We start from the raw sequence: 12,068 nt of genomic DNA, 5'->3' as shown, positions 1-12,068 counted from the left end.
AATGACGAAAATCTTACTGTCTGAATAACAGGCTTACTGGCAAATAATACTAGCAGCTTTTACATCACAAACAAGGGAGTCCTTTGAACATTTGTGTGTGTGTTGTTGGGTGGAAAAGAAGTAAAAACAGAGGCAGAATTTGGTGGACACTTATCCCTCCTCTTCCAAACATCCCTTCGTATTTCTAATCCTTAAATAATCCACCAAAGGATAGACTAGGTTATGTAAGGTGTCACTAATACAACACTTCAACCCACGCGCACACACGCACACGCATGCACACACACACATAAACACACACATACACATACACACACACTGCTTGCTAATGGTGTTGAGTGCCCACAAGTCCATTATGGAGCTGGTTTACAGAACACTCTGCTCTGCGAGCCATGGATGGGGTGAGAAGATTAGGCCTGCAGTGACCCCGCTCAACCTTTCCCGTCTAGACGGGCCCTCAATCCTCCAGCAGGTGGTAGAGGAGACGGCTAGCGTCTGCGTGGGATGGAGCTGTGAATCAGGCTGGCAGTCGGCTCCTGTACCACACATTATCTACGGTGCCTCTCAGTTTTCTCGGAATGTGAGAATGTGTATGCGTGTGTGTATCAATAACTGTGTGTGTGTGTGTGTGTGTGTCTGCTATTGTGCGCCACACTCTTAACTCAAACTCTGTGATATCAACATGACCCACATACCAGGACAAGGTGCAGATGATGTAAACAAACATGTTTGTCACCTCGGAACGACCGTGCAATGTCAGATACAGTGTTGGCCGAAGCGGATGAGCACAGAAAGTCTGCTACCGCCAGCCGCACATGTCCCAGCAAGTCTGTGTTAGACTCGGTGCCAAAGTCACCGTTATGCGTTTCCACAGAAAATGCCACCTCAACAGTCTCACCCCAAAGATGGAGAGAGAGTGGAGTAGCAGAGAAAAAAAAGAGAATGAATAGAATGAATAGAAGTGGGAAAGAGTGGGAAAGAGTGAAAAGACACAAGAGGGAGAGAATGGCCACTCGTGTGGCATTCCACTGATTGGTTTGAAGCAAGGACACACACACACACACACACATCTCCACCGAGACTGACTGTAATTAGACGCATAGAGTGAGTAAAATATAGATAAGCCAAATGCGGTGCGGAATCCCACAGTGGAGCTTCAGAGGAGCGACGGATCTCTCTCTCTGTCTCTCTCTGTGTCTCTCTCTCTCTCTCTGTTTCTCTCTCTCTCCGGTTCCCTGTCATGCTACGCCCACAGTCTGACCACACGCACCACTGTCGGTGCTACTATACGCGCTCTGTCAGCTCTGCGTTACTCCTGCACCCTGCCTGCTAGCCCCTAATGGGCCTTGACATGGAGCTATCGCCATGCAGAACTAGGCCATTTACTACGGTGGCACAAAATCAAACAGCGCGGACCCAAAAATATCAGTGGAAACAGGGCTTTACTCATTCATGAGTTCAGCCGTCTTTTCTATGGCACTCAGAGGGCTGTGGGCGGTGAGGCTTCCTTTCTCTCCCCCTTCTTGGACTTGTGTGTGATAGCCCAGCAATAACAGACAATCATTGAACAGCTTCAGTATGGCATTGAAGTGGCGCATTTAAAAAGCCTGTATGTCTTCTTGGGAAACTTGTGGGACACATACTGTATGGAATTGCCTGAATAGGTGTTAATTACCTGAGGAGCAAAATAACATATAAAAAAAAAAACACCTGAAGGGTAAACAAGCATTAGGGGGAAAAAAAAGAAATGTCTGAGCCGTTCTTACCTTTGCTTTCGTTCCTGCTGTTCTGATGAACTCGGAGCTCTTCAGACTTGTAGAAGTCGATGCTGGCATAGGTGTTGATGCTGGAGCTGGCACCGCCCCCCATAGAGCCTCCTCCGAGGGCCGAGGAAAACAGCGAGTGAGTGGCCGCTGAGCCGTCCAGGCCCGTCTGCAGACCCTCCTTGGTGGCCAGGTCCAGGTCTATGTAGTTGAGGCCTTGCTCCAGGGAGTCTGCTGCTGAGGCGGGAGGGGGCGGTACGGTGGACACCCCCGTGCTGACGCACTGCGGGGGGGCGGCTGACGGGCCCGTGCCCCATGCAGAGCCCTCCAGCCCAGCGGCGCAGTGGGAAGCCACCACCACCTGACCGCTCTCATAGTAGGAGAGCGGGGAGGGCGAGGAGGACGAGGAGAGGGACAGCAGGGGAGCCGGTCCCACAAAGGTCTCCGAGCGGTGGCGTCGCCTGCCGAGGGCGTCGGCCCGGACCAACCTGGCCCCCTGGTCTGGGCTGGAGAAGGGCTTAGCGGAAAGGGTCAGAGCTTCATCTTGGGAGATGGACGATGATGACGACTGGGCAGTGTGTGCGGAGGGCTGGGGCGTGTTAGCACACTGAGCTGAGGGGTCGACAAAGACCATTTCGGAGTACTCCGTGAACGAAGCGGCTGGGACGTCAGCTGGCACCAGGGCCAGGCCGCCGGCCTTTCGGTGGCCCGGCTCTGTGTCCGGCACCGCCTGGGGCACCAACGAGCGCTCATCCCGGGCCTTGGGGGCCTTGGCAGCCGGCGTCGGAGCATGAGCCGGGGAGAAGGTGGACAGGGGGGGAGCGTCAGAGGACAGCGGCGATGGCGAGCTGCCCAAGTCCATGTTGACGTACTCGGAGGACCCTGCGGAGGACAGGGGTGCGGAGAAACTGCGGGGGAGGTTGTTGCCACTACTAGGGCAGGGAGGCGGCCGGTGCAAGGGCCGTGGGGGCCCTGGGGCCACCGACAGGCCAGACTCTTTCCTCCGCTGACCTCTCCCCCTCCCACCGCACTCTCCTCCATAGGCGATGCTCACATACTCCCCAGGGCTCTGGGGCACGGTTGGGAGGAGGTTCTCCCTCACCCTGGGTAGGGTGTTGGCTTTGGACATGTCCACAAAGAGGCTGGACGGGCGGCCCTTCCTCTGCTGCAAGTGACCCTGCTTTTGAGCGCCGGGTCCTGCGCGTCTCTGATGATGCTGATGGTGGGCCCCCTCTTTGGTGCGTGCGCCGCCGACTGAGAATCCCCCCACACCACCCACCCTGCCCATCCTCCCACCTCCACCCGGCATGGACAGAGCCATAGGCCGGTCCTCCAGGCTCTCGCTGCTGGCCGAGCTGGAGGAGAAGGACGAGGAGGAGAGAGAGAGGTGGCAGCCTCCGGGGTGACCCACAGAGGCCTCCTCTTGGGCGCCATGGTATCCCCTGCGCCGCCCCCCTCCCTCTCCAGTCCCACACCCACCGCCCCCATTCCCACCCCCACCTCCCGCCTCGGGTCTTTTTCCCTGGCCTAGGTCATCCTCAAAGCGCGTGGACAGCGTGTGTTTGTAGGAGCGCGGCAGTGAAAAATAGGAGTAGACCATCTTGGGCTGCAGGGGGTGCTGGTCTGGGTGGGACGGGGGCGTGCTGCAGGCCGAGCGGGCGCTAATGGGGGACATGTTCATGTAGTCGCTGCCCGCCCGGCTCTCCATGCTGCCTCGGCTGCCCCAAAGGTTACTGGCCGCCAGGCCCGTGTGCAGGTCCGGCGAGCAGCTGCTGTTGGGGGACATCATCATGTAGCCCTCGGTGGCGCCGGCCAGGCGCGCGACATGCTGCGGGGGCGACACGCTGCTGTTGGGGGTCATGGCCATGTACTCGTCCGCTCCGCCCGCACCCCCACCGCCTCCACCTTCCCCGCCGCCGCTCCCCTTGGACCCAGCGTCCGACATGGCCACGGAGAGAGAGAGCGAGGCGGGCGTGGTGGCCTTGACACCCGGCAACATCGACATATAGCCGCTGTCCAGGGACGCCACGCTTTCGTCCCGGGCTCTGATCACCCCGCTCTCAATCTTCTCTGAAAGAATGTCGCCCCCCTGCCCCGACAACACTGTGGTGGTCGCAGCAGCGGCGGCGGAGGAGGTGGTGGTGCCTCCTCCTGAGCCCCGTCGAGATGCGAACGACTCCCTGCTGACGCTCCGCGACATGACGGCGTAATCGTCGTCCTCGTCTTCCTCCTCCTCGCGCCGCCGCGGCACCAGCCGGTCCTGGGTGTTGGAGGAGGGCAGGGACGCCCGCTTGCTGAGCAGCCGCCGCTCGGCCTTGCACTCGCGGCTGGATGAGCGCCGCAGCATCCTGCGCCCGTGCGACCGATGGTGGGAGCCCGAGTTGCCATGGTCCCGGTGGCCCATGACGATGTAGCTGGCCGAGCCGCCCTGGAGACCCAGGCCCACGGTAGACATGGAGGGGAGCCCTGACCCCAGGAGCGAGTGCTCCCCGGGGCTGGAGCCGTACTCGTCCGAGGAGCCGTAGTCGCTAGGCGAGCCAGACACGGACACCCTCTGCGGGATGCGGGCGTACGTGGGGATGGCGACACTTCCGAATCCCCCGGCGGCGGCGGCGATGATGCCGCATTCGGAGCCGTGTCCTGAGCTGGAGGATAGGCTGGGCGCTGGCGAAGGAGCGGGGTTGGGCGTGTACCTTGCCAGGCTGAGGGTGATCTTGGCCGGGGTGGGCGCACGCGTCGGCTTGGGCCTCAGCGTGGGCGTGGTGGAGCAGGACGAGCCGTTGAGGCTGGGGCTGGTGCTCGGCACTGTGCTCCGTGTCATGGTCGACCCGCTGTCGTCGGTGCGCGCGCCGATGCTGGCCGTCCGCGAGCGGGAGAAGCCGTGGCGGGGCGTGGGTGAGGTGTTGGTGCTGCTCAGGCCGCCCGCCCCGGGGGTCTCCGTGCGTGCCCGCCTGGAGAAGCCCACCTGGGATGGCGGCAGGTTGGGGTGGTGCCGGCGCGATGGCACGCTGATGGGGTTGGAGGCGGTGCCCCCGCCGGCCGTTGCGCCCACCGACTGGGTCTTGGTGCGCTGGCGGAACTCCTCGCTCAGGGCCTTCATGGCTTCCAGTAGGGTCTCGTGCATGTTCTGCGCCACCACCGAGTCTTCCACCTGCATCCAGAACTCGCCAGGGCCCGTCATGGCTGAGCGGCCCACCTCAATGAAGAAAAAGTTCTCGGAGTGTCCGCAGCGGCGCACGTTCATCAGCTGCAGGACCACGGCCGCCACATCAGAGTTGAGTTTGACGAAATTGACTGTCTTGTCGGTCAGGCAGAGTCGGTAGATGCCCACCAAGTTCCTGGCCTGACCTAAGCCTTTAGGCCACACCTTCACCTGCCATACCTCCTTGAAAGCAGGACCAGGAGAGGGAAGGCTACACTCGCCCCCACTCCCACTGTCCTCTGGGGTCTTACCTAAGGACAGATGGGGGAAAAAACAGCTTTTGAGATCAGGGAATCTGGAACATAAGAACAGTGATACACAACGATCGGGGATGAGCAAGGTTTAAATGTAATCCTACAAGTTTATTCAAAAGGAAATGTTACTTTCTGGGGTTGTACTAAAAGAGTTGCAGAAAAGTATGAGGTCTACATCATATAAAGTGTTAGTGGTCTGTGTTACTTTCAGGTAGCCTACACTGGCTATATTTTATATTTATGTAATATGGAGGTTTATGAGAAAAAATGCGTGGCGCCGTGAAGTTAATGTGAGAAATAAATGAACTAAATGGGACTCTTGTTCCTCAGTAAAACTACTTCATCATTCTTTAAACGCCATTCAGTGTATGAAGCATATGCTCTCAAACTAGACCCAAAATATCACCATATGTGCAAAATGGGATGACGTCCTTAAGATTTCACCATTTTCCGTTAAGGTTAGGGGAATGGGACTGCACATTCAGTGGTAAGCACTGCCTCTGGCGATTGACCTCGCGGTTGTGGTTCCTTTCTAATTAAGTGAAAGGAAAACGTGATGTTTGCATAGGAACTGCACATGTATCCTACAGTGGTCATTTCGCGGGGCGGAGGGCGACATTTATCGCCAACTAAATATGAGGGATCCAGCAAGAAACCCGTTTTCCAATGAAAACACGCGGTCGCTGCAGCAGCGCTCTAGCACAGAAATGTAGGTTACACGCACAACACGCACAAATGTGTGGAAAAACAAAAACAGTGTCGTGTGCTGCTGCTGCTGCAGCCAGGCGCTGCACAATGCGCCACCCATGATAACAAGAAGCGTAGTAATACCGTCCATCTACTATTTAATCCACAAATAGGACTGAGCAATTCTCAAAACATCGATGAAAATTACACTATTATTCGTCAAACAGCCTAGAGATAATTCGAGCCAGCCTTACATTTTGACATGCCTTACTCTGCAGCTCAGCTCATGCTGCAACGCATTCCATTTTACTATACAAAATAGCATAGTGTAGGCTTTTTTAAGCTTGTGCATTAACACTATTATTGCACTATCACAATTAGCGTTATGGTCAAGGAGTGCAGCATTGCAATGATGCATTTTGATGAATTATGCATATCCATACCGTAGCATAGCAAGGTAGACTACACGTTTTTGTCCGAGTAACAACGCTAGTTATGTCAAACGCGCTTGGGAAGTAAAGTAGGCCTAAATTAGGGTATGATGGTTTGCTTACTTCTGCACTGAAGGTCCAACATGGCCTGGTACCATTCGTTCTGAACCTCCTCACTATCTGCTGCAATGGCAAAGCTCTCTCCGCGCGTATAGAGCACTATCATGTGCTTATTCTTGGAATCCGCCCGCTTGTTGATGTTGAAGCAAGACTCCAGGTTAACCATTTTTTTCGGGACGGGTGACTTGCTACGAAATTTCTTCTCATTCTCGTAATACTCAAGGCGGGCAGGGCCGTGGTCCGAAGCCGCACGGAGAACGAAAAATCGCCGGTGCATAGATTTTTGCTTGCGGAGATACCCGCTTTTCCGGACGTCATCATAGCATTGCTGTTCCACCACTGCCTGGGTCTCCATGGTTAGCCAGGTTTCTTGTTATTCCTCCTGTGCTTGCGGAAAATTATGATGGTGTGTTGATCATGTTAACATCCCGACCTCCTCTTGCTACCAAATGGAAACAAGTGTACCCCAACACAAACAAGCTAATTCATTTCAACATAATTCTTGCAGCCAAGTCTGCCTCTCATATGCCCGCCTGCGAACACACACCGCCTTTCCCACACACGCTCTCTGGCGTTGCCCCCCGCGCCCCCTCCCTTCTCTTTCTCCCTCTCTCTCTCTCTCTCTCTCTCTCTCTCTCTCTCTCTCACACACACACACACACTCACACACACAGTGTGTGATCAGACATCGAACTGTCGTAGGCCTGTAATTGCTCGAGTAGCTACCTCGATTATTTACTATTTTACTCTGCATTTCAGAGACAGACCCGTCTCCTCAGCATACAAGGCGAAAATAAAACGCCCTCAGTACAGTAACCATGATCGCCTAAGGACCGATAACCGATAGAAGCTTTAGCTACATGCAGGATGTATAGCCTAATGGGGGAAAAACGATACAGTGGACAGCGCCAACCTTGCACCAGTCAGTAACTGACGGCTTTCTATATGGTAAATAAATAGGCTTTCATTTTGGCCATGTCAGATGAGCCCATGCGTTTGATCTATCTCTGCAGTAACTGAACTGCATGTTAGGCGAGACTAAACTGTTGTGCATACAATCTCTCTTTCTCTCTGTCTGTCGGTCTCTCAGTCTTTCCCTCTCTGTGAATGTGTTTGTGCATGTAAGCGCGCGTGTCCAGTATTTATTAATTATTAAATGCGGAATCCCCATAATAGAGACCCCTTTCACGCCAAAACTGGACTATTTGCGACACCTGTTGGTCGCTGATTGCATGCCTACCAGTGTCTGCAGTTGAGCAAGGGAATAAGCCTAGGCTACCACATACAACACTTAACAAATACAAGTGAGACATAGTATGGTAAACGTAGATAAACCTGAAATCTAGATAGGAATATAGTACCTAATCTAACATAATAAAAACAGTGCAATTATCTAAATACAATTGTATTAAACCAATATATGTGTTGCCTTATGTGACTTTATTTGTACTTGATTGATTAATTGATTGATTGATCAACTGACTGAATTATTGATTGGTGAACTGAGTGGCTGATTGATTGATTGACGTGTGTGTGCCAAGTTTGGACTATATTAATATGGGCTGTATAACTACAAATTCTACCATAATCCACCAGGAAGCTGTCAGTGCATTTCCTGGGCTGTATAGCTACAAGTTCTACCATAATCCACCAGGAAGCTGTCAGTGCATTTCCTGAGCTTATGGAGACCTGTATATGTTAACAGTAGCGGAATGGTATGGTCGGGAGAATTCCCGGTCGGCCAGTTATATTTTGAGGCCGAGGAGATTACTGTGAGCTTAAAAAGAGCATGATATTGCTGTTTGTATAAATTCTTTTCAGTGAACTGTGTAATCACAGCCCTTCTCTCTCTCACTCCCCACAGCCCTAGTAATAACGTGGTAACCATGATGGCCTAACATGCAGGTTATGAGATATATATCAGATGTCTTGATAAGGGAGGTGGCGCAGTCCGAATTCTCTTTTTCTTGACTTCTTAAGCACATTTAACATCATCCAACCCCTAATGCTGCAGGACAAACTAGGATGCGGGTGGACACCTGTTGTCATGGATAATGAACAACCTCACGGACAGCCCACAGTTTGTCAGGTTGAAGGACATCACATCCGAGACTGTGACCAGCAGCGCAGGTGCTGGTTCCCCTTCTTTTCACTCTCTACATGGCGGACTTCAGTCACATATCCGAGCTGTGCCACATTCAGAAGTTCGCAGATGACACAGCCATCGTCGGGCGCATCAGGGGTGACCAGGAGGAGGAGTAGCCTACAGGAGTCTGGTCAGTTTGGTGACTTGGTCGCCTGGTGCTACTTAATCCACCTGCAGCTTAACACTACCACAATTAAAGCGACGGAGGAGGACAGGGGAGCAGAGGCCTGAACACAGTGCAAGGACTGGACTGATTGATCTATTAGTACTATAGTCCTTGTGATGGCCCTCTCTCTCATAGTGCATCTCCACAGAAATAAGTATGCATTAACAACACTATCCTGCACTTAATATTTATTCTAACTATCTTTTTTATATATACTACTTATCTCTAGGACCTAGAATCTATGACCATTTTTAAATAAATAAACAAATAATGTAAAAACATAACGCTCACCTTGCTGGTGGGCCGAAATATCAAAATGCAGGGCTCTTTGAAGTAATGGTTTAGTAAAAATGTAGACAATTCAATGAGCTCAACATAGTTCATACTAAAAGGTCAAATTCAAAAGGTAAGCTGAATAGTGCTTGTTTTTTAAATTTTTTAACCAAATGGTATAATAACTAGATGCCACCCAGTCCAGCACATTTTTTTCACAAAAATATGTCACGCTTGTCAAATTGTGTTCATTTCCTACCTTGTTCCTTTTTTGTGTGTTTGTAATTGAGTGTGTGCAGTGTGTGTGGTTGTTTTTTGTGTATATGTGTTTTGTGTGTGTTTTTTGTGTGTGCGTGTATGTGTATGTTTGTGTTTGTGTATGTAGGTGTGTTTGTATAGGTGCATGTGTGTGTGTGTGTGTATGTGTGTTTATGTGTTTGTGTGCGTGTTTGTGCGTGTCGTGTGTTTGCATGTATGTGTGTGTGCATGTGTAGTGTGTGTGTGATTACGTGTCTTTGTGTGTGTGTGTGTCAAATCAGGGAACCATCTACTCTTTGCGATAAGTGCCATGGGATCTTTAACAACCATGGTGAGTCAGGACCTCAATTTAACATTCATGCAAAGGAAAACATCTCCTGCAGTACAGTGTCCCTGTCACCGCAATAGGACATTGGAATTGATATTTGTTTGGTGGCTTTTGGCCACAGGGAAGAGTGCCACCTACTGGCCAGCCACCAACACCACTTCCAGCAGGAACATACTCTTCCAAGGAGGTTTCTTATCCAAGTACTAACTAAGCCTGCTTAGCTTCAGTAATTCAGCAAAGTCAGGGTATCTGCTGGTCTGGCTGCTGGCTAAAAACAAAAGGTGAAAGGCATATATGATTCTAACTGTCTCACTGAATTGCACTATGCACACTCAATTCTCATTGGTATCTGCTAGACAACAAGTACCAAAACATGATTAGTTCATAGATTTCACATGTAAAATAAATTTTATACAACCCCACCCCCATCTTGCCTGTTCATAATTCTGAGAAATTCTTGAATTGTGTGCATGTGTACGTGTACGTGTTTATGTGTGTGTGTGCATGTGCTTGTGGGTGTGCCTGTGTGTGTGCATGTGCATGCATGCGTACATATGTCTACTGTGTGTGTATGTGTCATACGTATGATTACTGTGAATGTATGTGTGTGTGTGAATATCTGTTTATGCACATGTGTGCATATGGAATGGGTGACCCCTGGAGGCAAACACACACAAAAAATGGTCATCCTAAGCCCTACGGTTCTCAAGATATTCACAAAAAACTCTGTTGGTGTACGGTCACTAAATGTACACATAAATGAATTTATTGTATAGCCCCCCATGAACGAAAGTCCACGGAACTTGGCAAAGAGTATACTTATACTATACTTAATTGTTTGCTTTTTAATTTTTAACTAGGTGCTGTATACATGAATTGAGTGGTAATGGGATGGGTTGACATGGCCCCTTAAGACCAACATACAAAACAAATCTGGTCCTCCTAGGCCCTAAGGTTCTCGAGATATTCACAGAAAACTGTGTCCGGCCACCTACAGGCCAGTTGGTGTACAGTAACATAAATTAATTTATTGTATGGCCCCCATGAACGGAATTCCACGAAACTTGGCGTGCATTCAAAGGGTGTCATAATGATCCTGCACTACCAATTTCGTGCAGTTTTGACCATGTTAGGTCACAGATACCTGCGATTACAACACCTCATTTTTACTTTTTTGTTTTTAACTAGGTGGCGCTATACATGAAATGAGTGGTTATGGAATGGGTTGACATGTCCCCTTAGAGTCAACATATAAAAAAAGGTGGTCCTCCTAAACCCTACGGTTCTCGAGATATTCACAGAAAACTGTGTCCACCCTGCCCTGCCTGGGGGGGTCCAGTCCAGGGGGGGGGGGGGGGGGGGTTACAGATCAAAACGAAAAACAATGGTTCCATGCTATCCTTGTGGGGCTACATGCCCACCAAGTTTCGTGCACCCCGGTCTTTCAGTGTCCTTCGCTGCGCGGCGGTCATAATAATGAGTATGATATAAGTAATAAAACTTCACAATGATGATTAGCTCAGATACAAAAACATCATGCCAATAGCAATGAATTTAGTGATTTGCTGGCCATTCTTTTTTGGCAAATTAAACAGTTTATAATTCCATTATTGTCCTGTGTTCAGGGGTCTATCCCTGTTTAAGGGTCTATCTCTGCATCTGTGAGATAGTTACTATCACTGTTCTCGGAAAACCATTGGGCCAACATGCACTAATCAAATGTCCATTTTTGTATTTACACACCCCAATCCATTTTAGCAATTGTCCTCTCAGATTGTGTCTATTTTTGGAAACAATATAACATTTATAATATGGCAGGATATCATATTTCCTTGCTTCCTGATTAATTTAATTGTACAGCAAGTCCAAACATAATAATAATAATAATAATAATATTAAGAAGAATCATTAAGGATGTCGCCCTCCCTCCCCCCCACACTCTCACACAATTACACCTTACCCCTAGCCTAGAGATTCCAGATGAATGTAATGGCCCAACTCGAGGGGCAGCACAAAGCGTGCATTTGAAAATCTCACTGCACGCAATTGGATGAGACTATACGACCAATGTTTACTGACTGATTCCGGACTTCGACGCAATTGGATAACACTACTGTCATCTGTTTAGCTTGCCTTTGGCCCGCCTATATCAGATACACCGATGTGATTGGCTCTCCGCGATACAAGTGGTCAAAGTAACATGCATCAATACTCATTGCCAGAGTGTCTCGCAGAGACAATTTAAATTGTGCTCTTGCAAGAACTCTGGATTTTCCAGGGTACCTTACCCCCCAAACACACACCATTTCATCATCCCACCACCCAAACACACAACATACCCATCGATACCTTATCCATAACCATACCCCTCCCCCCCCACACACAGGTATACCCCCTCTACCACACACCCATTACCCATGCACACACACACACACCATTT

The 12,068-nt window shown here is 50.4% G+C and overlaps 1 protein-coding gene across 1 annotated transcript; it reads right to left on the bottom strand.

Moving 5' to 3' along the window:
* Nucleotides 1-1,667: 1,667 nt before the first annotated feature.
* On the bottom strand, nucleotides 1,668-6,812 carry LOC143112625 (insulin receptor substrate 1-B). Its single transcript, XM_076274905.1, has 3 exons — nucleotides 6,461-6,812; nucleotides 1,767-5,216; nucleotides 1,668-1,675 (listed from the first exon to the last, which is right to left on the bottom strand). Exons 1-3 carry the CDS (start codon nucleotides 6,810-6,812, stop codon nucleotides 1,668-1,670), a joined length of 3,810 nt encoding a protein of 1,269 aa, XP_076131020.1.
* Between the last annotated feature and the right edge of the window lie 5,256 nt (nucleotides 6,813-12,068).

This window comes from Alosa pseudoharengus, unplaced genomic scaffold (genome assembly GCF_046254945.1).
Source record: "Alosa pseudoharengus isolate Yale_2024_CS ecotype anadromous, Long Island Sound unplaced genomic scaffold, YU_APseudo_1.1 YU_APseudo_1.1_scf_8, whole genome shotgun sequence".
NCBI lineage: Eukaryota > Metazoa > Chordata > Actinopteri > Clupeiformes > Clupeidae > Alosa > Alosa pseudoharengus.
This window is presented reverse-complemented; position numbering and strand designations above follow the sequence as displayed.

Bases quoted from the DNA above. Each gene is read 5' to 3' on its own strand.
- LOC143112625 (XM_076274905.1), bottom strand. From the start codon at position 6,812: ATGGAGACCCAGGCAGTGGTGGAACAGCAATGCTATGATGACGTCCGG. The intron at 5,217-6,460 runs GTAAGCAAACCA...ATCTGTCCTTAG, and splicing joins GTTGGACCTTCAGTGCAGAA to GTAAGACCCCAGAGGACAGT.